General features: G+C 43.2%; 3 protein-coding genes across 6 annotated transcripts in view; 2 read left to right on the plus strand and 1 right to left on the minus strand.

Annotated features, from left to right (window-relative positions):
* The first annotated feature begins 57 nt into the window (after window positions 1-57).
* Window positions 58-735, plus strand: LOC1278933 (small ribosomal subunit protein uS8A). Its single transcript, XM_318584.4, has one exon. The coding sequence runs from the start codon at window positions 101-103 to the stop codon at window positions 491-493; it is 393 nt and encodes a 130-aa protein (XP_318584.1). The 5' UTR covers window positions 58-100; the 3' UTR covers window positions 494-735.
* Window positions 736-1,046: 311 nt separating this feature from the next.
* LOC1278934 (glycosyltransferase-like domain-containing protein 1-like) overlaps window positions 1,047-26,200 on the plus strand; it is a 28,485-nt gene continuing 3,331 nt past the window's right edge. Inside the window, exons 1-6 of the mRNA XM_061653173.1 lie at window positions 1,047-1,068; window positions 1,242-1,355; window positions 1,417-1,903; window positions 1,963-2,247; window positions 2,321-2,577; window positions 11,792-11,931. Of these exons, the coding sequence (XP_061509157.1) occupies window positions 1,047-1,068; window positions 1,242-1,355; window positions 1,417-1,903; window positions 1,963-2,247; window positions 2,321-2,567 (1,155 nt within the window). The 3' untranslated portion in view covers window positions 2,568-2,577; window positions 11,792-11,931. The remainder of the gene's footprint in view (window positions 1,069-1,241; window positions 1,356-1,416; window positions 1,904-1,962; window positions 2,248-2,320; window positions 2,578-11,791; window positions 11,932-26,200) is intronic.
* Window positions 4,539-10,899, minus strand: LOC1278935 (dynein assembly factor with WD repeat domains 1). Of its 4 annotated transcripts, none has more exons than XM_061660114.1 (7): window positions 10,584-10,899; window positions 10,438-10,510; window positions 10,155-10,358; window positions 9,950-10,072; window positions 9,558-9,875; window positions 8,959-9,484; window positions 4,539-8,129 (listed from the first exon to the last, which is right to left on the minus strand). In XM_061660114.1, exons 1-6 carry the CDS (start codon window positions 10,621-10,623, stop codon window positions 8,989-8,991), a joined length of 1,254 nt encoding a protein of 417 aa, XP_061516098.1. In that variant the 5' UTR covers window positions 10,624-10,899; the 3' UTR covers window positions 4,539-8,129; window positions 8,959-8,988. The 4 variants fall into 4 exon arrangements, 3 of the variants coding, with proteins under 3 accessions (XP_061516098.1, XP_061516097.1, XP_061516099.1); XR_009766369.1 differs by having other exon boundaries at window positions 4,541-6,105; window positions 6,742-9,484; XM_061660115.1 differs by having other exon boundaries at window positions 4,544-6,105.

Consider the following 26,200-nt stretch of genomic DNA (forward strand, 5'->3'; position numbering starts at 1 on the left):
GGCTTTGCCGTGAAAACACACCGTATCTGCGCTCGAAAATTGCGTGTAAATAGCGTAAAGCTCCGGAGTTTCCCCCCACCAAAACCGAACCAAACAAACAATGGTCCGTATCAGCGTGCTGGCCGATGCGCTCAAGTGCATCAACAATGCGGAGAAGCGCGGCAAGCGCCAGGTGCTGATCCGCCCGAACTCGAAGGTGGTCATCCGCTTCCTGACCGTCATGATGAAGCACGGCTACATCGGCGAGTTCGAGATCGTGGACGACCATCGCAGCGGCAAGGTGGTGGTGAACCTGACCGGCCGCCTGAACAAGGCCGGCATCATCTCGCCCCGGTTCGACACGAAGGTGACCGATCTGGAGCGCTGGACGAACAATCTGCTGCCGTCGCGTCAGTTCGGCTACGTCGTGCTCACTACCAGCGGCGGTATCATGGACCATGAGGAGGCCCGGCGGAAGCATCTGGGAGGAAAGATTTTGGGATATTTCTTCTAAGTGTGCGGCGTGCGTGGAAGGAGCGTTGCAAACAGTTCGTACGTACGGGGCAGGCTCACTCCTCCCACTAGCTTCATCCATCTCCGAGGCGGCGTTTCTTTCCATCAACCATCATCATCGCACGACTTGGTGGCAGAAGGGACGATGAGAACGTAAACAATCTTATCGTCCGTGCTGGAGAGGCTTGCTCTGTACGTGTGTGATAAGTTGCAGATGTAATAAACGGAAATATCCAAACTCAAGCTTACTGTGTGGACTGTGTTATGTTAGGGCTAGTTGGGGCTAGAAAAGTTTCACGAGAAATTTCAGATGGGCCAATGAAGTGTACCAATCGGGCGCAAGGGAAGGGTGAGTCTGAAAAAGTCGGAAGAATGTGGTTTACTTCTGTATGATTGTTTGGCTTCAAATTGTGTTAAATAAGGCGAAATAATCGTACAAATTGAGAAAACAACACATAAAACCGCATCGATTGAAACTGTTTTATGTTAGCAAAGCAAATTCATAACCTAAACTGTCTTTCGGAAAGCTGACTTTTCAACACCGTACTGTAAACATGACCGTCATCTGTCATTCCAGTGCGAGAAGAACGGGATCAAAACAAACGAAGTCTCGGGCATGCTTCCTGCATTTACCGGCATTTAAAAGCTAATTCAAACAGTAACAACGAATATTTACCATCGCCTGAGAAATAGAAAACGGGAATTATATCCAATCTTCCTAATGTTTTAGTTTTAACCCTTGCTTTAAGTGCTACACGGCTGTCTAGGACAGCACATTCTGTTTGCCCACGTGGCGCCAATTTTGATTCTGGAAGCATTCTACGGCGGTTCCCACAAACAGCTGGTAGATGTGTTGCTAAAAAGTAAGTTCCACATTGACGCCCTTATTGATTCACTAATAATGTAATGCCTAATTTTTTATAGATCTCAAGGAGGAAGAGTACGATCTGCTTACCATTCCGGCGAAAAAATGGCACTGGTGTGCACGGATGAGTGCGTTACACTTTGCCGGCCGCATCTCTACTGCCCACCGGTACCAAACCATCTTCTGCAGCTCGGTACTGAACCTAGCTGAGCTGATTGGAATGCGAACGGATCTCGCTGCCTGCCGGAAGATTGTTTACTTTCACGAAAATCAACTGTGCTACCCGGTCAGGGATGCGAAACAGCGTGACGTCCAGTATGGAATCAACCAGATAACGACGTGCCTTTGTGCTGATAGGATACTGTTTAACTCACGGTACAACATGAACTCCTTTCTCGATAGCATAGAATCGTTTTTAAGGAAAGTACCCAACATGAGCTTCCAGGGAGTGAGAGAGAAAATTGTCCCAAAGTGTGACGTTCTGCACTTCCCGGTGGAGTTTAGAAAGCTGACAAAGAGAGGTGTTAAAGCAGAGAAAGAAGATAGGTAAGGCAGAGGTAATCGAACACAAAATAGGTTTAATAATTTATTTTCCAAATTTTCAGTCCTCCTCTCCACATCATTTGGCCTCATCGCTGGGAGCACGATAAAAATCCGGAACAGCTGGTCGACGCGTTGCTGGCACTTCAGGCGAAGGGGGTCAACTTTCGCGTCTCAATACTGGGCGAACGATTCGAAACCATTCCCAGTTGCTTTGAGCAGCTGGAGGAGCGATTGCAGGGGAAGGTGGCACAGTTTGGACCACTGCCGAGGGAGGAGTATTTGCGCACGTTGGCCGAAGGGGATGTGGTACTGTCCACCGCGCTGCACGAGTTTTACGGAGTAGCAATGTAATTTATTAGCACATCCGCTTATTGCTTATATTTATTGAATTTTAATTTACTTTCGTTGATTTATTCACAGGCTTGAAGCGGTTTACAGTGGATGTGTGCCGTTGGTTCCGAACCGGTTAGTTTATCCCGAGCTCTATCCAAAGGATAAGCTGTTCAATACAACGGCACAGTTGGTAAAGCAGCTGTACAATTGGTGCCGTAATCGTGTGCTGTTTGAAAAGCATCGCGAAGAATTTTTTGGTAAAATTAGTCTTGGTGGTTATTCGGCGGAGCAGCTTGTGCCGCAATTCATCGCCATTCTAAGGAATACAGAATGAAGGATGAGAGGTTAGTCTCAGCTATTCATTGACTCTGATATCAATCACTTTATTATATAGAATTGCACATGTCTGCAATGACTCGTTTGAATACTGATTGGCTCGTATACGCAACGGAAAAGCCATTCCGTTTAAGATAGCTACGACTCTACGCGTCATTTGGATATGCAAATGCATTCAATTGGTTCTGCTCCGGTCAGAAATACATACTCCATCTGCCTCAAATAGCAGCACACTAAAAACATAGATATACGACAACAATCCACCGTACAGAAGTTCAAAAGCCTTAAGAAACAAATAGAGCCGGAGCTAAGAAAATATAGCCTACGCCCACTGCTGGCCAGCATTTCAGTTCAATTCTTAGCGCACCGGTTGTGTGCACTGTTGATATTTGCCATTTGTCCAACAGAGCGTACACAACGAAGAAACGAAGGATGCCAAAAACGGTCCTATCGACCGCGGGGACCGGGTGACAGAGGGGGAAATTTGCTTCTTAAACTCGCCCTGCTAACATGTCGTCGTCGTCGTCGTTAAATAGCAAGTCTTAGGATCGGCATGGAAAGGATAAAGGTCCCATTTCTTGTACCCGCCCGTTCCCACCCAAATGAGGGCCGATTACGCCCCGAAGGGTGTTAGAGTAAATAAACACAAGAAAACGAAACCGCACCGCAAAGGACCGTATCAGGGATAGCCCATTTTAGATGGTGGTGGTGGGTGAAAGTGGAACGGGTGGTCAGATTTGTCGGTCACAAAAGTGAAGAAATGCTCTCCGGGTGTGCGCTGTGTAGTTTTGTTTCTGTCCCGGCTGTCCGTCTATGCCGTAGAACAAAAGGACTTTTTACCAAATGCGTCTTGCACAACGGAGAGTTTTTTATTCTTCTCTTAACTCTAAGCAATCATATTGTTTGACCGTTTATGTTGCACCAAGAAGGAGAGAAACGTTGCGTTGGTTCTTATATGGGGAGAAGAAGGCAGCAACTTCTTTATATCTTGTGGGGATTGTGGGATTTGTATATGTCCATGCAAAACTGTTGTGCTGTTATGATTGTTGAAATTATGATAATCTAATAGGATTATCGTTCGTTTTGGATTTTATCCAATTGCATTAAGATTTTATCCAATTGCATTGCTGTGTTGTAATAGATTTGTTATAAATTTGAATAATACATCATATTTTATTGCATCAACCGTTCAGTGAATAGTCCTCAGTGCGTATTATGTCGTATTGGTCAAGCAGCTTTTGCGACGATGTCTTTGTGTCGTGATAATTTTGACTAATCCTGACCGCACCCGACGGTTGAATTTTGGCTGCTCCACACACAAGACACAACTCCAGCTTGTCCAATCCCACCCATTCAAGAAGCAGTAGCATCAGTATCAGCAACATCAGCAACGTTTCCAGCAAAAGACGACCGATCCAAGCTAAGAAGAAGGGGCACGAGGGACTTCAGTTCCGCTCACGAGACAAATGTTTCTCTGAAGTCCGATTAGCGCACTGGACCGTATCGGATGGAGCAACTTTCGAATGAATAAGTTCGAATGAAAATGTTCGCCTGACGTGCCAAGAAAACGGAGCGAACGTTCGTACGGATATGCCTCGGGTAATGCGAGTGAAAGAAAAACGAGGCCAACAAAAAGGCCAGCAGGCGATCATGTCCTGACTATGTAGGTGTGTGTGTGTGTGTGAAAGCGAGAGTGGAAAAGCTACGTCGATACGTTGCTCGCAGGGTGGGAGCGATGCTTATTCCGGTTGGCCATGCAGCAAGCTCCCGGTCGGACGGTCAATCACGCTTGACTGAGTCATTGCATAAACGGGAAAGAAAAACGACGAAACTAAAACATAACTGCACTGGGTTGGTTTTGGAATGGGGGCGATGGATGTGATTTCCAATTGATAGGAGCATTTGATATAGGGGAAGGAGGAGTATGAGAATTTGAGAGTGAAGATTGGTCCCAGGCGGTGCCAAGTGAATATTATTTCAACTTTGTACCCTCTGCTTTTTGGAAAGACTTTTCGGCAGATAGAACATTAATTTTATTCGCATCGCTTTACCAAATATTAGCAAACGAAACTGTACCTAACAAGCTACTAGTGTGATCTCGAATCTTATTCTTATTTCCCCACAGCTGTGTATTATCAGCACTGCCCCCCTCCTCCTGCACGAAGCAAAGCTCCTGGGAAAAGACACCTAACCGAGTTTCTTAGTCTTCCCCCAGACATTCCGATGATCCTTCTTCTCGTTATCCCTGGGCACGCTGCAAAGACACATACGTCCTGTCTGTGTGTGAGTGTCGGTGTGTGAAGTGAGTCGTGAGTTTCCGTACAGATGTTTCGTTAACACTTGAGCTGACGCCAAAAACACGGTACAGAGGACGGCGGCTACGGGATGCTGCTGCTTATCGTCTTCGGGCTTTCCGGCGTTTTCTCGACCAAATACACACACACATAAAAGTGCGAGAAGAAGCCCCGTAAGGAACGAAATCAAACATGGATTGTTTATTTGCTTGGCAGCAGCAGCAGCAGCAGCAGCAGTTTCGATATGATGGGGATTGGGAAGCCTGCCTGCGTGTGTGGGTGTGTGTGTCTTCAAGGAAGGATTTCAACCTACCACTGAGCGGATGCTGCTTCTTCAGCAAACAGCAAAGGCTTAGATGGCAATTGGGTGGGTGGTTTGGTACATGCGGATACGGAAGATGATGCCGCCTCTTCTTATCGACGAAAGAATCAATTTAAAGAACGTTTAAACAAACAAACTTTCTATGGCCATTCGGCAGATAAAGAGAGGGAGAGAGAGAGAGGGGTGGGGGGGGGGGGGGGGGGAGCGAGATCGGTCGAACGACAAGATCAAAAGGGGTTTAGCTTTGGTTCGATGCTTTGGCTCGAAGTGGGGTTGGGTTCGAGCGCACCTCGTCAATGCCGGTGTATGCAGATGTATGCCGGTTTGCCCCTGATTAGGGATTTAGTTTTCGGAAACGTGTGACTAAACGGTAGCACGGTTGGGGCAATGGATGAAAAAGAGGCTCAAAAGACACGCGTTCCTAAAATGGGGCTTTATTCGTCTATGTCTGCATCTAACGTTTCAACTTTTAAAAAGCTTTCTTCTTTATAAATATGATGGAAGAAAATCGCAATCGGTAAACGGTTACCTACTAATCCTATTCTAATACGTTATCCATTCTATTTAAATACTATCACTGTACGCTTATCTGTTGCATTTTTAGACTATAACAATTAAATAAAAACATAACACTCTTTAAAACGGTACTCTAACAGCTGTGCCTTGCTCTATTAACTCGTAAGTTCAAATTCGATCCTATGATTCAACGCTATGATTGTAACTCGAAACACTAGAAAACAAGTCACTAATCCTTACCTTCAATGACTCTTTACAAAAAAATCAAAAACGGAAAGACACGAGCGACGATACGACGATGTATGCTCTCCCACTGTATGCCCAGGGAAACGTGTTCACACCCATCTCCTGGGCCACTCCGAAGGCTAGTCCAGTATTTTAATACACTTTTGACGCAGTAGTATCTGCAAAGAGTTGTAGAGTGCGATTACAAATGCTTTCCTCTTGATTGCTTTCGCGTGTGCGCAACGGTCTTGCGTTCCCGTTGTGCGCGCTCGTTGCACGTTGTCCCGCCATGTGACTAATAGTGGTATGATCGTGATGGTGAAGTGCCAAAGAGCAAGCATATTAAATCATCAACTAAGTTCGACTTGCAACATTCGTGTTCCACATTGTGTTCCACAGTGTGGCAAACGTGTCGAAACCGAGTGAAAAAAAGGGAAATCAACAAACTCCTCTGGTGGTGCGCCAATATAGAGAATAGGTGATCAAAATGCAAAGATACGCGTTACTGCAAGCGATTGTTATGTTGCGGTAAAATGGGGCTTTTTGATAGGAAGATTTAGTTTTGGGAGGAGGTGGCAATGCTTACGGATGGGTATGACATGAGTTGTGGCTAAGTTCAACCGTGGCGTTCACGTTTTAATGCATTTTATTGCAAGGAACGTACTGCAATGTACGCGCAAATGCCTTGGTGCGGTTTCCCTTTCGGTTCTTGTTGTTGTTTTGTATGCTTTTTTATACTTTTTATGCTTTTGTGTATGATCGTGATTAAGTGATCAATGGCGATAGACGGAATTAAATTATGGCATTATACTCACATTCCGGTGTGAAATTGTTCATTTCGAGCGAATTGCGATTCATTGACGCAGAGTATATGGCATATATGGCATGTGTGGTGGTGGTGTCTTGTGTATGGTGGCAGTTTGCTTGTTTTGCTTTGGTCTTTATTTTTTGATTTTTACTAATGCTTTTCATTGCCTTTCCCGACGTGAGACGGTTTTGCGTATATTGGCTGTATGAATTGTACCACGTCGACCTGTGATTCCGCAGTGGGGAGGAAATGGATAAATGGATGGAATAGTACGAGGAATGTTTTAATAAATCTTGGCTGACGACTGAGTGCGATTGATGGTGGTCTGCTTTTTGGGGTTGCAATGGCGTTCCTCTTAATAAAGAAAAAAATCATGAGAAGAGGATAGAAAATCATATGATTAAGTTAAGAGAAAATGGTGTATGCTACAAGCAACTATCTTCAATGCCGTCAACTTTTTGGCATTGGCATCTGTTTCGAATGTATTGTGTAATGAAAACAAATTTTGGAAAATCATGTTTGTGCTCTACTCCGATTATTTATTGACCATCACGCATTATTTCTACAATTTTTGGTCTAATTCATTAATTTAAAACTGATTCTGATTTTATGTGCAATATTTATAAATAATTGCTTTGATACTCTTTCAACCCATTTTGTGTTAAGTTAACATTGCACAAAACATTCGAAAACAGCTGTTCGTTTAGCGGCACAATTGTGCAATAAAATTCTTCTAATAATAAGTTATTGGTTTTAAAAATTTTAAAGACATAATTGTAAAATAACTAACACTTGAACTTGAATAATATGGACTCAATGGAACGAAGCCAATCAGTTGTTAAAACTCAATTACTTATTTGTCACATCGTAGTAGAAGAAGATCCTCATAATTTGCAAGACATATTTACACAACTTTGAACGCCGATTGAGAATTCCCTTAGTCAAGAAGCTTTTAGAAAAACTGAATTATTACTTTCAATATCATGGCAAGTGGACTCAAATCATCCACACAATTACTCTGGGGTTTGGTGCAAGCTACACGCGAACATTTGTCGTTTCTAATTATTTGCATTATCCTGTTTTTAGGTTAAATTTATTATTTTAACAGCAAAAAACTAAGTTCTCGATAGCAATAGCTTGATGCTATATCTACCATCCAGTAAATGCAAAATCGGTTACAGTTTAGCAAATAATCAATGTAATAATTCATATGCCATAATACGGTTCACGTAAGGGGCACGGAATTCCCTTTCGCGTAAATTCCACCCTTTTTAATATTATCCGCTCGCCGCGAGCATCAAGCGTTCAGCTGCGCAGCAAAAACTTGGTCCAGTGTTCGGCCTCCCGGTTGCTATATGCCACACTGTACCTCTGCCGCTGCTTCTTAGGCTGACCCTTAATGCAACCGAACCCGAAGTAGTAGTGGCAGAAGTAGTAGCAGTAGTAATAATTAGTGAAGGAAAAGAACAAGCAGAGGTAGAGTAGAGCGAAAAGGAAATAAGCAACATGCAGCAAATGAAAAAAGGTACGACAGTACGATGTACGAAGGGTAGGAATAGTAGTAGAAATGAATAATGAATAAGATAAAATGTAGGTAAAGTTCTACGAAAGATGAGCAAAAATGTTAGTGTTATGTTGTTGTTGTTTTTTATTGCAGCATTACATCACAATTAGCACCTAGATGAGCTAGATGTGTATAGGCACTTGGACTATAATAGCACTACTACTTGACACACGTTCCTTTATGGCAGTTGGATGTCTCTAATGTTGTGGCAGTTATTTTCATTCCTTCTTGTCATTCCATTGCTACGGGAGCTCCACTCTAGCACTAATGCACCAATCAGATTTGTGATACGATGGGATACAACGATTGGGAGATCAAATGAAGATCACTTGATCTTTAAAGGAAGTTTTGGGTTACTTTGATGCTGTTGTATAGCGATGGCATTCATTTGTTACTACGCGAGTTACTAAGGGGTGTTACTAAGGGGCTACTAAAGGTTGAGCAAACGATGGAATCTATTCACTGGGCGCGAACAGATCTGAAGATGTACTAATAAGGAACGTTTTAAGATGGGGAAGATCATGAAGGTCACAATCCTACTAAGTCTATGGTACCTATGGTTATGGAAAAGAGCGCTAAATAAAACAAGGGGAGGCTAATGGCGAGAGGCTAGAGTTTGAGATGCTTGAAATTGGAAATAACGTTCATACAGTTACATACTTTAAAGGCCTGCCCGGAGAACCAGTCGTATCATCTCCATATCTTACACGTGTTGTCCTTCGACGCGGTAATGATGGCGTCGCCGGAGTAGTTGAACGAGCAGGAAAACACTTCCCCATCGTGCCCGGACAGTGTCTGGGTGCAGGTACCGGTGCCCGAATTCCAAATGCGGGCCGTTTTGTCGGCCGATGCCGTCAGCAGCAGTCCACCCGGTGGGCTGAACGTCACCTTAGACACTTCGTCCGAATGGCCGGCCATGATCGTAACGAGCTCGAAATTGCCCGTAACATCCCACACCTTGGCGGTACAGTCGGCACTGCCCGTCGCTAACCGTGTGCCGGTACAGTTGAACGCAACGTCCAGCACCTCATCCTTGTGGGTGGCCGTGGCTTGTGGTTCATCCAACCGACGCAGATCCCATATCTTGGCCGTCCGGTCAAGGGAGCTGGTAGCGATCAGATTGCACTGGAAGTTCCAGACAGCGTTACTTAGTTCGGCCTCATGTCCACGGATAACGATGGCGTGCCTGACAGTGGGAGTGGAACACAATATCGTTAAAGTTTGAACCGTGAAAATCTAGTCCTAAGTGCGTTACTTACTCCTTCGCTCGCATATCCCACACGGTGGCCGTTTCGTCGAACGAGGCGGTGAGCAGCAGGCTACCCTCCTTGTTGAACCGGGCCGAGATAACTTCCGCCGAATGATCCGCAAACAGATGTATCTCCTGGCCCGTTTCCGAGTGAAACACGCGGGCCGTATTGTCCATGCTGCACGTTGCTACCAGCTCACACTGGTGGGGATTGAACTCTGCGCCCACAATTTCGGCCGTATGACCCCAGAGTGTGTTGATACAGTTGCCCGAGACGGGGTTCCATATCTTGGCAGTTTTGTCAAATGACCCTGTAAGTATCCGGTCGCTGGAGAGTAGAGAAATGTGGAAATTAGAAGCTTCAACTTTGTAGTCCTCAATTTTGGGGATTTGAAACCATACCATCGGGGATAGTTGTAGGCTACAGAGAAGACGACATTTTCATGCCCTTTAAGGACCTTCTCTTCGTCACCGCTTTCCACGTTCCAGATGCGACAGGTACGGTCGTAAGATCCGGTAATGCATCTGAAATTGCGAAAGAGACGTTCACACACACACCCCGAAAACAGTTGGATCCTAAAGAATTCTCTTAAGAACAGGGACGTACTTTTTGCCCGATTTGTCGAAGCACACATTCGTCAGTGGCAGGATGTGCGTTTGCAGCGTTTTGAACAGGTAAAACTTGGTCTTGACCGGTTCTTTGAGCTTTTTCTGCAACTTTTCCAATATTTCCGTCACCTGGGGGAACACTTCTTGCGTAATGAGTGGTTCGGTGGAGGCAATTTGCTTCGTTAGCACTTGGAGATCACAGCTGAAAGGGATGGGTAGGGGGGAGTAGGCAGGTCAGTGCCGCTCAAATGAGTGTCTATAGTTCTAGAAGTACTCCATACCTTGGTGTAAGATCAAACAGATCTATCATTTTGGTCCCTTCGATACCTTTCTTCTGGTAGTTCAGCGCAATGCCTGGTAGCGTGTGGTACGTGTTAGATGAAGTTGGTGGTTGGATTACGCCAAAAACTCAATTACCCAATCTTACCTGGTGGATAGTATCGAAGGTATATCTTTATCAATCTCATTTGGAACAGGAATTGGAACGCTTAACTCGACAACACGAGGTAAAATGATGAGCAGTTTAAGGAAAGGTTAAGAAGACTTTTCAATATATATATTAGACAAGCCACTGCGGCAACAGAAAAAATAACATCCGAACCGAGAGAGAACTGTAACTGAACTGAACGCAGAACCAGCACCTTCTTATGCCGTTTTTTCGTTGGATCGATACGGCGAAGGATATTCGGGTGCAAGGCGAGTGCACCCAAGGCAACCTATACCAGTTTGAACAGGGGGTAAAACACGCGCGATTTTGTGTAAAACACGTGTTTATGCGCTGTTGCTATGGCCCAGTTGTTGCGTAGTGTTGCGATTTTGCTGAGACACTTGTTGCCCGTGCTAAGGTGGCACTGGAATTGTCATGAATGGAAGGAATGGTCATGACAAGGAATTTAAACCGAAAAGCTATGAGGTTACAACCCCAATACATGGGGTGATTTTGGAGGTCTGTGGTATGATCCTTTAATCTTGTGCTTTTTTTTCGTGATAAAAAATCAATTGGAATTGTGTCAAGTGACAGTTGGTTGGCCAGATGACACATGTAGAGCGATGTGGTCCATGTCAACTTCATTTCATTGCATATAAACGCTAAAAAAAAACGTAGTAGCCATGGACGCGAGGGAACGTTTTCCCCAGAAAAAGGGAAACGCTTCTGCTGTGCCTCCCTGTGACGGTGGATTGAAGCTGTGTGATTTTAACCACGTGTTGTGTGTTTTGTTTAACACCGTTCCGGAAGGCGTTAGGAAAGACGCATCGAATGGACGGATGTGTGTGTGTGTGTGTACGTGTATATTGCTGGATGTTCTGGGTGAGTTGGATCAGACTCATCGCATCGTTACTGCGAGCGATATTGTTTAGGGAGATGTGCAGGAGCCTGAACGATTTATTGGAAAAGTTACCCTCAAAGCACGGGGAAGTTTTTCGACAGAATTCAGTGCTGAAATTTTGGACTAAACACTTGAAGATACACTAAAAAGTTTAGTAATATTTGTTCTGAGGAATTTACTATTAGTATTAAAAGTCCTTTGCGTTTATGTCCTTTGGAGGATATTCTGTAACATTCAGGCCAGGATCTACTAGACTGATATCAACGTGTTAATAAAATGAAATTCCAATTCCCCTTTTTTATTTCAGCACGAATATCTTCAACTTCTCCAATAACTGCACCAGGAAGTGAAAACGGCTCCATACTACAGTCCCCATCATTGCAAGCCCATCAAGCGGAGGACGCATTCCACCGAGTAACATCGGGATTTTCAACAGAAAAGCTATTTGTAAGTGGGCTTATCTGCCGAAAGCCAATTTTATTTATTTTGTTCAACACGTCACGGTACGATTTATTGTTCGCCGTGTGACGGGAAACACCTCGTACAGCAGCAGCAGGCCACATAGCTCAAAACCATCCGAAGGTCGAAGGTTCAGTCCAGACGGTTAGTGTTTCCCCTTTTCCATTTATGTTTTTGTTGCGCGTTGTTCGCTACGCGTTCCGTCCTTTGATCCGTGGGATAGGCATTATGACATCATTTCATTGTACGATGCGCTCGAATTGTTGCGGATGCGCGTAGTGTTTTGACGGGGGGGGGGGGACGCCTACTTCGTTGGCGGGGAAAGCTTCCCGGGTGGTGGTGCTTGATAGCTTCCGTGGGAGAGACACCAAATGGACCGAACGGACGGTCCATCACCAGCGCTGTTTGCGATGCTGGTAAGAGCAGCTACCAGGCGGTGATGGTCGCGACTGGACCACGAGGTACGTTTCCCGCGCCCCGTGGTGCTATTGACGGGCGGGCAATATTATCTGGTCGTGGCACCACTTGACGCACACACACACACACACACACACCGTGTCCGGATGGGGGTGTCTTTTTTTCTTATGTTGATCAGTTGTTCCCATGGCGTGTAGCTGAAAGGCGCCGTTTTCTGAAATTGTATGGCGTCCACCACTTTTTACCCAACTATAAACGCACTATCACAATGGCGGACAGATAAACTCGCTCTCTCTCTGTGCCGCTATCCCTATTCATGCAGGTATATAGTTTAGCATATCCTTCCGCACCGACAAAAAAAAGTGGACTTGCATTTCCAATTTGGTTTGGTATAATTTGTACGCCGCCACTGTTGCCTTTCGGATTTGCGCTGAATTGTTGACAGCTTTCTATTTGTTTCCTTTAATCTGTTTTTGCTTTTCCGGACGGCGCACAATCGCGCGAATGAACGCTAGCTCCCAGCCAGCTTCTAAGTTTAGAACGTCGCCAAACAATCGCCCAGCCAGCGAGTTGCGAGTTGTTAATTTTATTTAAATTTCATTAGACGCGGCACACAAATAAAATGAGCTCCGTACATGCACACACAGCACAGGTTATCGTTTCGTGATTCGTGAACCGGGTTGAAAAGGGTTGGGAGATGGGAAGAATTGGGGAAAAATGTACCATAAGCTTTCTTTGTTAGGAAAAGCGGGCATTTGCAGTATGTATGTGGGAAAAGCGTGTGTTCAAAATTTTATAAATCACACCATTTAGTTAAAGCATTCTAATTATAGCTTAAAATCATGCATGTCCCCGAGCTATCAACTGTAACACGCGCAAAGTGCACTTCATCAGCCACCGACCCTTGCTTTCCCAACTAAACTATGCAGCCCAAAGTCTGCCCTACTAGTTGGGAAGTTTCTCTTGAAATTTAGTTGTACGCCAGCGGGCAGCGGCATTCGAGTGCATCGGGAGAGGAAACAAATCCGCCAAACAGTCGTGTGCAAAAAAGAATCCTTCGAAAGCTGTCGGTACACTTTTGGCTGGCATTTAGTAGCATATTGGCACAGACAGAACCGGGCGAGAAACAACTACAAAACGACTGCTGCCACCGTGGCACCGTTGCACAAGCGCTTAATGCAACCCGCTCAACCAGCAAGACAACCAGCGAAAAATGCGATCCCTGCGACACGACGCTTTTGGGGTGCGATAAGTTGTCCTTCCACAGCATAATATCCGGTGGTGTGCTCATTAGTGAAAAAATCAAAACGCGATGTCCCAACTTCACAGAGGGTGTGAAAAACAGAGTGTTTTAGAAAACATGGCATCACACCAGCAGCCTTAAGCTGCAACTTTTTCGAGCTGCAACCCCCGGCCACCAGCGCTGCATAAAAATGTATTTGCATAAATGTATGCTTCGCCAGCGTTTCGTCCACGGTCGCTCGCTAGTTCCGACGGGGTACTGTTGTTTGTGAGTCGGATCCACCAACGGCCACAAGGGTGTGTGTGTGTGTGTGTGTCGGTGGAAGTTGCTTTTTTATATAGCGATCGTCCCATTTTATTCACACGCTGGGTGTTTGCGCGTAGTTTTGCAACTATCGCGGGCTGTGATGTGGAATAAAAAATAGAAAATGCAGAAAAAAGTGATAAATTCACTGCATCACTGTATGCTCGTGCATTGTTTGGAAAGGACACATCCGGGACAGGATGTGATTTGAATAAGTAAGCGACGTGAGGGAAAATAATGTCGAACGTTTTGTGTCACTCTTTTGTGGCGCCATGTGTGATGGCAGCTAAGGGGATTGTAGTGTTAAGAAAGGCGCCCAGCAGCAAGTAAAACCCTGTCGACTAACACGGTTTGTGCAGTCGCCGTGGAACACGGTTGCGTCGCCTTATCACCCCAATGGGGATACAATACGGTGCAGTCGGTGGAACAAGTTTACGAAAGTAAAATGAAGCAAAAGGTGGATTTGCACTGGCTGTGGTGGTATGACACTAGTTTAGTTTGTATTTGTTGGTGCAATGGTGGCATTTAGTCTATTCAGGGCCAGTGGCTATAGGTCGTCCAGCCTGTACTACGCGAGCAGCTATCTATCTAGGAACAGCTTTTATCAGTTTCCAATGCTTTGATTGGCAGAATTAAACTGCAGTTATGATCAGTTTCGTGAATATGGAACAATAAATCATAGGCAAAATGGAAGGATTTGATTTTCGCAGAACACTATGGCATGAAAATATGGATTACATTGAGCAAATGCTAAGTTACCCTGTCTTCTATTTTGTGGCACTAAGTCTGTTATAAATCCTAAGTATGGAGATAATGATGCTTTCATAATACACAACCGATGATTTTGTGATGCAAATTGCATATATTAGGGCGCTTTATTGGAGCACCATGTACAATCTACCGAAACGTATTTGACTCAAATGGCATTTCCTTTAATATCATCTTCAACTGTATACAATTCTTCGACTTTGTCCTAAAACCTTAACCCTCAACAGTTCCCATTAGAAGTCCCGTTCTTCAATGGCTTAGTCCCGGCAAAAGGATTGGCTTATTTGCATCAACCGGCATCGGCAAAACTCGCAATCAACATCCATCATTCGTTTGTGTGTCTAACTTAATTGTCAATTTCGTCCTCGGCAGCAAATCCTCACCGGTAACGACGTGTTTCTTTCTAATGAACGTCGGTGGGACTGGCACCGCTGATGAGCTCAGGCGCCGCTGCGTTATGCGACGCCAAATGCTGCGGGTCTCCCCGTGTTGTTCTCGTGCTCGTTTGGCGCGGTCAAAGAAACAACGCTTTTGCTGTGCCGTGTCTTTGGATCACATGGCGCGCACAAACATACTGGCTTCCAATTTCCATATGGCACGATGGCACAAAAGGATACTTTAATCCTTCGCTTCGTATCGAATGTCCACTGGTTTGGTGTTTCTACACCCGCTCTACAGTGTGATGTGTGTTTATGTGTGAAACGGGGAACAGTGGAACAGGAAAAGGAGGTTTATCGATGGCGCGAGTTTCGACGGCCCGCTGCAAATGAATTGCCCGTGGTCGCGGTAGGCCGTGTACCGCCTTGCCGATAATGCCGGGCGAAAGTCAATCAATTAAACCACCGAACCGTGATTCCGATAAGCGACATAATAATAAACATTTTCCCCGTGCTTTTCCTGTGCGCTCGGCTCCGCACTGCCTGTTTGCCGGCCTGACGGCTTACTGCTCAAGACCCAGGACCAGGTCGATGGGTAGTGGAAGGTGGAAGGAAGTGTTGCAGATGGTGGGACGCAATGATGATGGTGTTCACCGGGCATCACCGCAAGTCAGCACATTTCGGGACCGCGAAGCGAAAGCCGAGAAACTGTGCGGCTCCGCGAGATAATCCGTAATTGGGTTTTGCGATTCGGATCATCGTACCCGCCGGTGGGGGTCTATCAGCTTTCTCTGTCTCTCTCTCTCTCTCTGTTTCGCTCTCTTTATGCCTCTCTCTCTCTCTCGCGGTGTGTGAGGTTTTTGGGACTGGTCGGTCGTTTGATTTGCGGTCACCAGTCGACCGGTCGGTCGCCAAGCCGTCCCAAGCGCCCGGGCGAAGCCGACTGGCTTCCTGCGCTATCGCGCGCTGGCTTCGCGATCAAATGACATCCTATCCGCGTGATAAATCAACATTTGCTGTCGTCCGGCGAAAGGTGTGATGCACAGTCGGATGATGATGATGATGATGAAGCGCAATCATCCGTTGTTGGCTGGACGCTGGGTGGTTTGGTAGGTGTTATACATTAAACGATGTTGAAGGAAGAAAAGCTAAAGAAGCTCAGGATATTGGCGTGGCTTTTTTATGGTTTGTTGTATACCGGTCGGTGATGTTTTAATGAATGGTTTTATAAATTATTGTGATTTTTTCCTTTGATTCCTCGTTGAAATATAGAACTTGCAAACCCATAGTTACGTTCTGCAATTCTATTCTAACGTTCAGTTTAGCTCGTGCATACTTCCGAAGGCACATGGTGTGAAACTTTCATATAAATGGATGATTTTGGAACTCACTCTCAGGTATTGCGAAGGAACTCAGAGATTTGTTATAGTAGATTTATTTCTCGCTTGAGGTTCTTTTGAAGTACTGATTGTTGTCGAACGAATTACTCTGTTGCACACTGGTTTGTGTACACAACCTGTAACTGCTAGATTTTTTTTCCAATAAAATCACATTATCTAATCAAATGCATAACATTATCATACCATATACAGGGTTTCCCACGATTTATTGGTTGGTTCCCATAAATTTTTGGTGGGTACCCATATTTTTTTGGTGCGATCCCACGATTTTTTGGCCGTTTCCCAGAATTTTTTGGTCCAATTGTATTGATATCAAATGCAAAATACCAATAAATTATGGGAACGAACCAAAAATCTATGGGATACGATACAAATAAATCGTGGGAAGGCACCAAAAAATCATGGGAACTGACCAATAAATCGTGGGAAACCCTGTAATACAGCTATTTCATTTTTTTCATTTTTAAGTCAAATCTCATGCGAGATACCAAGAGAAGAGACAAATGAACGCACCAAATAATAACTTTATGAAAAAATGGTAATACAGGCGGTCCCCGAGATACACGGTACCTCTTATACGCGGATTCGGAGATACGCGGTTTTCTAAATTTGACAATTCTTTGAGCAAATTGTACTGATTTGACACATCAATTTCAAATTGCCAAATAATTTCCGTTTTGATCGAATGTTAAAAACTATTTCAAAAGGTTTAAAACAGTTATTTTCAGTCAGAATCATATCAAATAATTCATAAAGTGACTAAAACCGCCCCCTATTTGCAAAATTACACAAAAATTTGTGATATTTTAGCAGGAAATCACGAGATTCGACTTACGCGGAAATTCGAGATACGCGGTATTTTGCGGCCGTTTTCGGTCCCCATTAACCGTGTATCTCGGGGACCGCCTGTAACTTTATTTAATATGTGGATTGGTGGCTGGTGAATTTTATTCAGTTTGTATTGTTAGACTGTTCGAAGGATCTCCCCACAAGATCTAGCCGGAGTGCTAATAATGTGCATAGAGCTAATTTACTACGAACTATTATTTTTATGAGTTACCAGGAACATTAGTGAGCTAATACAGGGTTTCCTACGATTTATTGGTTGATTCATGTATTTTTTAGAGACCGTCTCACGACTTGTTCATTGTTTATCATATAGTTTTGGACTTTTCCAACGATTTATTGGATCCTTCCCTTTGGACATCAATCAAATTGGATCATCAATCAATCGATCAAAAAACTATGGGAAGCATCCAAAAATTTTCGGGAATCAACTAGAAATTCTTGTGAAACCCTGCATATGCTTTGTCCAACTTTCATAAAAATTGCTCTTTAAAGATTCGAGAATTACTTTATTATGTAATAGAATGAACTTTTTTAGACATTGAGCTAGATTTTGATTTTTACCGAATGCCGAAACTCCACTTTTTTCACCCTAAATGGTGCAACATTTGTCTGTTGTATAAATTCATACAATTCATTCAAAAAAAAAGGACTTTAATCAGTGTGGAATTGAATTTTCCACTCGCAATTGTTCCTGTATGCGGGCAAATGCTAAACCCGTTTGCCAGTGATTGACACAACAGGGTTCCGTTGGCAACAAACCATTGGCGCCCGGGGTTCTGCGACGAGGTCACACAATATTTGCATATACCGCAATAGTGATGTGTGAAATATTATTTGTGGTATAGCAGCCACCTTCTTCTCCTAAAAACAAAATTCCGATCCCCCCCATACTCTGTTGTCATTGTGTTGTGGCTCCACAGAGGTCCCATGGATTTATTTAGCTAAAAATACTCCCAGATGTGTGTATTTGTGTGGAGGACATTTGCTTTCATTTCTAATCATTGTTCGCTGCCATTCGGTGGTGAGGCGCTTTGTATCGAGCATCGAAACCGCGCGTGGTATGGTACATTCGTGTTGTTTTGTTGAAATAGAACAAATATGCCTAACACTGGTGGAAGCAGAGTGGTGGGCAGACAGAAAAGGAGGGACCTTTTGTTTGCCGTTAGTTGGCAGTCAGTTTTGCATGTGTTGTGCCGCTTGATGGGAAGTCTAAAGTTGATGATGATAATTGAAAATGTTTGCACGAAAATCAATAACATTTGATGTTGAGGTTTTTGTGTGTATTGAATGCTCACACAAATACATATTGCAACGCATATCTGGCTCTCCATTCTGTTTGCTAGCGTGCGCTGTAAATGGACTACTTTGATTCGTGTGAATGTGTATATCGTGAGTTTTTGACACCTACATCAACTGTCAGTTTGAAAGCAATTTGTTTATTTCACGTGTAATTTCTACCTTAAATCACCGTCGGCAGTTTGGACGCCTATGGACGCCTTTTGTTCGCCGATGATGTCTCAGTTACGCGGTGACCCTCGAGCTTCACCTTCAGCCGTTCGTTGGGCACTATCTCTATGTGTGTGTGTGTGTCTTTCTCTCTCGATAATCGCTATCAAAAAGCTGACAAAAGGGCTCATTATTCGCAAACCGACCCCGGGGTAACTTGACCGAAGCCGCCACCGAATCCTCGGAACTGAATCTCCGAGAGCTGTCCTCCGATGACCTTCCGTTGGCTGGGCAGGGCGCTATCGCCACCCTGCTGAGGCGGGGTTCCCATTTTGCCGACACAGTATGGCGCGCACTCCGACTTTTGCGGGAGCTTGCCGTATGTAATGTGTACATAGAACTCGTACACCACGGTCGGTTTGCCAAAAAATCAAGCCCAAAAGTTCAAGTTCCCAAGTGCCCGGGTCCGCTCTCTTGCTCTTGCAGGCTTGCATCGACGGTGCGCGCGATGGTGGTGTTGGGCCCGGCAGAGAAAGGGAAAAAGCCATTCCAAGGCGCACGTGGCGGGCCATGGGAGCCCATACACACCGCTATACCATGACGACCATCCGACAGTCAATGTAGGCGGAGCCTAATGGTATCTCCCTCGGCGGGCGACCAACACACACACACCGCCAATACGCCTCGATTAATGTACATAAGCGTCCTTCTCTCCATCGTCCTACTATTCCTTCCAATTGCAATTCCAGTGGCTGTGAAGCGGATGGTGAACCAGCACCAAAATGACATCCCGACGGCAAAATCGTGTAACTTCCCTCGTTGCGACAAAACAAAACAAAGCAGGGAAAAAACACCTGCGCAGGGCTGGTGCGTAGCAGAGAGCATGTGCAGGATCGTGCTGCCTTCCACCACATGGTGGCAAAGGGGGCGTGTGGTCTGTATGTGTGTGTCTGTGTGTTTGTGTGCAAGAAAAGCGCTCGTTACAACAGGGAGAGGTTGGGATTTTGCCAATGTGAGGCGGCACTGTAGGCTCTAGAGAGGGATGCAGCGTCGCGTTAGGGTACTGTATTGACACGGGAGACAGAAGTGGTGGAACTTGGCAATTAAGGATCATGCCTCCATCATCCATCAAGAAGCTGGAACGGCAAAACAGAGGGCAGCCTTTGGTTGAAGTTCAAGCAACAACAAAAAACCAGACCTCCCCCCTCTCTACCGCCCTTAGTAGTTGGTTATGTACTATTGTCCACTGCTGACTACGTACTATGGGCCATTGTCTCGGGCAATGGTGGCTGTGTCCGCTGAGCAAACCCAGGCTCTCAGATCCTGGTAAATTATTCTCCCGGGGAAAGATGGGGACAAGCTTCCAATGGAAGCTGCAGCTCGGATCGAAGGTCGAGTTGTCGAGGTATTTGTCTGTCGAAAGTAATACTTTGTAATAGCTTATTCTGTGTGTTCACCCTACCCGTACATCGAGCAAAATCTAGTTGTCGTTTTACATCACCAGCACAGAGTATTTGGACACAGAACTCTGTTACTCCACTCTGTTTCGTACGGTTCAATTTGATGTCTTCAATGGGCAATTGCTTCGCTAGTGGTGGTATCCGTTGTACTCTGTCGGTCCAGGAAGGTGATGTTTCAGATGGGGAAAGGATTTAAATTCCACTTTGCACGCCCTTTTGTTCCGGACGCGCATCTATAATGCAGCAAAGAACGTGACGTTCTGATGGCCGTCTCTGTTCTGGAATGGGCTTCGCTTCCTTCTCAGCTTCGGGCTGTTGTGTGGTGACGCTGTGAAGCGGATCACAGGACACGCTCTCTGGTCAGACAGTTAGAAAATCATGTTTTTGGCTTAGGTTGAAAGAATTAGGTCTCGTGTCTCGTATCCGGTGTGGAAGTAAACCGCAAGCAACCCTTTCGGAGCAATGGCCCGAATTGGAGTGTGAGGCTGAAGGTCTGAGGTTTTAATTATTTGTCTGTGTGAGATGTATCGATAGACTGACACATACACATGCACTGGACATGGAATGAATCTTGAAAGGATTCCTGCTCGGAAGTTGGACCATATGCACATTCTTACAATCTTACAGAAGTGAAGAGATATTTACACTGATCTTCTTTGTGATGGGTGTGCACCCTAGTGAAGACACTTGAGTGCAAAATCTTACGTCAAAACGCTAGCAAGCCATCATCGATTGTCAATTCCAATGAAAAAGCGTACTGAATCGATGTCGAGCTTCCATTGGTGTAGGCTGCCCTGGTAAAGTTGATCATTTAAAGTTAAACAAATCGACTTTTTGCTAAGCTGTTTACAAAGCTTTCAAGAGAGCGGGGAGAACTTCACAAAGAGAGCATTATTGATTGATACATTATTGTGAAATACTTACGCTGAGGCCGGTACTGATTCAAATATCAAACATCCACCAGCTCACTCTTGTTCATTCGTCAAACTATCTTTATAAGCGCTGTAACAACTCAACAAAACCTTTAGGCGTCCGGAAAAAATGACCCTGCTTACCTTTCGTAAACATAATGTAACCAACTAACCAGTTATGCAGTGAGAAAAACAAAATAGAAGAAAACTAAAAACATATAGTAATAGATAGTGTGTTTATTATTATATGTTTACATATAAAACGTTCAATCACACCTCACCATCATATAAAAACCTTATTCAACTGACGTGTTGCGCTGTCAGTTTGATGATAAACGCAGGCTCCTCAATAAAGTCATTATTATTCCGATCGTTAAAGAGAAAGGACACAAACACAACACCCACGACTTGTAATTGGCGCAGCCGGTAGTCGTTGATTAGAAAAAAAAACAGTGCTAGTGAGCCGTAATACGCTTACGTAGTTTGTCCGGATTTGTAGCTACTACAAGATAGGGTTACGTATTCATCTCCGTGCAATTTTAAAAGTGCGGACGATTTGTGGCAACGCCGTTTTCTGTTCATCGACAGGACCATCCTCTTCTCCCTTTTTCATCACCAAACGTCGGATTGAGGTTAGGATCCTCACGTGTTCTTCAACACCAACACACAGGTAAGCAAACTTTTGGTTTTTAATTTCTCTTGTTTGTCTGAGTGACAGAGATAGAAAAACTTTTGCTACTGTGTTTCGGATAGTCACTATAAAATAGAACTATTCGATTTCTTAAATTTGAAAAATTAAAAACGTGTTCTTAGAGAGACGTTTATAACCGAAGCATTTTATGTGGAGAAATTCAACCATTGAGGCTTTCTGTTCGGATACAGATTCAATATCGAACGATTCCGGCAGCCTCTCATACGTGCCCACCAACGTTGATATTCCTCTCGAGCGCTTATCTTTAACCGATAACATGGAACAAATACAGGCGCAACTTGAGCAGCTTACGCATCTCGTACAGACTCTCGCTGTCTCTCACGAGCAACAGTCTCAAAAAATACTCACACTTGAGAGTAATACTCAGCAGGCTAGTAGTAGTGTAGCGAGTAGCGTAGCGCAGGGCGCTAACCTTAGCGTTAATTTGGATGCCTTTTATAAAATCCCTGACCCGATAAAGGCAGTCCCTGTGTACGATGGAAACAAAAAACAGCTTTTTGCATGGCTTAAAACAGCAGAGAACGCACTGAACATTTTTAAGGGAAACGTGCATTATGCCGTTTACCAAATGTATGAGGATGCTATAAGCAACAAAATACAGGGGCGTGCAAAAGATGCATTGTGCTTAGAAGGTAACCCTACTGATTTTCAAGATATCAAAGGGATTTTGACAAAAACTTTCAGCGATAGATATGATCTATCAACGCACATGTGCCAATTATGGCATAATAAAATGAACAATAGTACCAATTTAAAAGGCTACTACATGCAGACAAAAGAATTAATACAAAAAATTAAGCAAATAGCAAGGCAAAACGAAAAATATAATGAGAGCTGGTCAGCTATAAACCACTTCATTGACGAAACAAGCCTAGCTGCATTTATTGCAGGGTTACATGAACCATATTTTGGTTATGTACAAGCAGCACGACCTGAGGATTTGGAAGGGGCATATGCGTTTTTATGCAAGCTGAAATCCAACGAGTCCACAGCACAAAATTCAAATGTTAGAAAAGTGACCGAAACAAAGCATTACACTTCACACAATGAAGGTTTGCAGAAGCGATTTGATTGCAACGCAAATAGACCAAGGATGACAAATCAAGCTTCGACATCGAGTTTCATGAACCGTAACACGAGAAACGTGCACTCTTCTAATAGGGATTCTCCAGTTCCAATGGAAACTGAGTCTAGTAGAACAAGATTAACCTTGAATCAAAAAAATTTGAATACAACCGAAACATTCAATTCAAATTGTCCACGAAATTTTGAAAATGAGGAGGATGATATTTTGGTAAATTTTTGGGAAGCTGTAGAAACAACTTTACCGATTTAGATTTTCTTCCATACATAACAGGGACACATCCTAAAACTTCTCAACGGTTTAAATTACTTTTGGATAGCGGTGCAAATAAGAATATTTTGAAACCGGGAATAATTCAGTCATTACAACCTGTTAATACCGTAATAAAAAATGCATCAGGTTGCCATAATGTTTCACAAAAAGGGTCAATAAATTTGCTTGGACCAGAATTGCCAAATCAAATGTACTATGAATATGATTTCCATAAATTTTTTGATGGAATTATTGGATCGCAATATTTAGCTAGATGCAATTCTATAATTAACTATAGCAACGAAACAGTTACTATCGCTGGTAAAATTATTCCATTTGTTAAATATTTTCCAACCAACAAATTTTTCCATCACATAGTTTCAATCGACACTTTAGAAAATGGTGATTGGTTTGTTCCATGTCATCAATTACTCTGTAATAATCTTATAATAGAACCTGGGCTCTACAAATCAGAAAATAATAAGTCCATCGTAAATATTATAAGCCAATCCCATATTGCACCAACAATTACAACCAGTTTTCATCTAAATGTAAATAATTTTGAAACAATTAACCCCATTCCATTAAAGGTCGATGAGCCACTCAATAAAAAAGCAGTAGAAATTTTGATAAGGTCGGACCATTTGACACCTTATGAAAAAGATAATCTTTTTGATGTAATATTGAATAACCAACAAGTACTCCTTAAGAGAAATGAAAAACTTTCTTCAACAACCGTAGTTAAACATAAAATTATAACTAAAGACGATGAGCCAACGTACAGCAAAACTTATAGATTTCCAAATCATTTTAAAAAAGACGTAGAAGAGCAAATCTTAGAAATGCTCGAAGATGGAGTAATTATTCCCTCGAATAGTCCATATTCGTCTCCCATTTGGGTAGTTCCCAAAAAACCGGATGCTTCACAAAAAAGGAAAATAAGAGTCGTAATAGATTTTCGCAAACTGAATGAAAAAACTATTAATGATAAATACCCTATTCCCCAGATAGAGGAAATCTTGGACAGTTTGGGAAAATCTACATACTTCTCGACATTAGATCTGAAATCTGGCTTCCACCAGATAGAAATGGACCCTGCACATCGCGAAAAAACGGCCTTCTCGACATCTCAGGGACACTTCGAGTTCACGAGGATGCCGTTCGGGTTAAAAAATGCCCCAGCGACGTTTCAACGTGCAATGAACCATGTACTAAGAGGATACATAGGATCGATTTGTTTTGTCTACTTAGACGATATTATTATAATTGGTAATAATTTAACATCACATTTAGAAAACCTGGATAAAGTGTTGAAAAGATTAGCAGCTTGTAATTTAAAAATTCAAGTAAACAAATGTGAATTTCTGAAAAGAGAAACAGAGTTCCTAGGTCATTTAATAACTCAAGATGGAATAAGACCTAATCCCGATAAAATTAAAAAAATCCTCGATTGGAGTCTACCTATGAATCAAAAGGAAATCAAACAATTCCTAGGGCTTACTGGTTATTACCGTAAGTTTGTGAAAGACTATGCTAGATTAACAAGACCCCTTTCAAAATGTTTAAAGCAAGGTGCTAAAGTAGCGTATGACGAGGAAGATTATAAAAAGGCATTTGAAGAGCTAAAACATATTATTGCTTCTGATCAAGTCCTTGCTTATCCGGACTTTGAACTGCCCTTCATTCTCACTACAGACGCAAGCAACTTTGCATTGGGAGCGGTTTTGTCTCAAGTTCAAGATAATTGCGAACGGCCTATAGCATTTTCTAGTAGAACACTGAATAGTACAGAATCCAACTATCCAGCAACAGAGAAAGAGGCCCTAGCTATAATTTGGGCGGTTAAAAAGTTTAAGCCCTACCTTTACGGGAAAAAGTTTACGTTAATCACGGACCATAAACCTCTTACGTTTATAAAAACATCTTTCAAAAATTCGAAAATACTGAATTGGCGTTTAGAGCTAGAAAACTTCGACTATGAAGTTAAATACAAAGAAGGAAAAACTAATGTGGTAGCAGATGCGTTGAGCAGGAGGACTGACCCTGACAAATCTATACGAGATATTAATGCTTCCTCCATTTCAGACTCGCCAAGAAGTGGAACAAACCGAAGTAGCGAAACGATTCATTCTGGGGATATATCCGGCGATTACTTTGTTCACTACACAACAAGACCTGTAAATTTGTATCGCAATCAGCTTATATTCAAATTAGGAGACACAAATGCGATTGTTAAAGAAACACCATTTGTAAATTTTCAAAGAACTGTTATCACTCAGAACAATTTCGATTCAAGTAATGTCAGTTGGTTTTTAAGCATGTACCACAACGGAAAGCAGACCGCTATTTTTGCTGCAGAAAATCTTATGCAAACGATTCAGGAAACATTTAGTAGCCATAATTTCACAAAAGGTCATTTTGTAGTTACACCAAATATGGTAGAAGATGTAACAAGCATTGAGAGACAAAATTTTCTCGTTACATCGGAGCATGACAGAGCCCATAGAGGTATATGTGAAGTAGAATATCAGTTACGGCGATCATATTTCTTTCCCTGCATGCTAAAAATGATTAGAAGTTATGTTAACAGCTGTGAAATTTGTAGTAGTCATAAGTACGAACGCAAGCCTTACAATATAAAAATTTCACCCAGACCGATTACCCATAAACCATTAGATCGCGTTCATATGGATATTTATATCATTAATAAGTGTAGTTTCTTATCAATAATTGATTCATTTACAAAACATCTACAAATGATGTACCTTAAAAACAAGAACATAGTACAAGTTCAAAAGAAGTTAGCTACTTATTTTTCAATCATAGGATTGCCTAAAGAAATCATAACAGACCATGAGACCACGTTTATGTCTGTCCAACTAAAAAGTTTTTTGTCGTCGTTAGGAGTCTTGTTACAATATGCATCTTGTTCAGAATCGAATGGGCAAATTGAAAAAACACACTGCACAATAACAGAAATCATTAATACAAATAAGTATAAGTATGAAGGAGCAGATACAAGATCTTTAACAAAG

This window comes from Anopheles gambiae, chromosome 3, assembly GCF_943734735.2.
Source record: "Anopheles gambiae chromosome 3, idAnoGambNW_F1_1, whole genome shotgun sequence".
Taxonomy (NCBI): Eukaryota; Metazoa; Arthropoda; class Insecta; order Diptera; family Culicidae; genus Anopheles; species Anopheles gambiae.

What these genes read in the sequence shown, in the direction of transcription:
- LOC1278933 (XM_318584.4), top strand. Translation starts at nt 101, where the DNA reads ATGGTCCGTATCAGCGTGCTGGCCGATGCGCTCAAGTGCATCAACAAT.
- LOC1278935 (XM_061660114.1), bottom strand. Translation starts at nt 10,623, where the DNA reads ATGAGATTGATAAAGATATACCTTCGATACTATCCACCAG. An exon ending in CCTTCGATACTATCCACCAG is followed by an intron (nt 10,511 to 10,583) that starts GTAAGATTGGGT and finishes ACACGCTACCAG; the next exon opens with GCATTGCGCTGAACTACCAG. An exon ending in TTCGACAAATCGGGCAAAAA is followed by an intron (nt 10,073 to 10,154) that starts GTACGTCCCTGT and finishes TCGCAATTTCAG; the next exon opens with ATGCATTACCGGATCTTACG.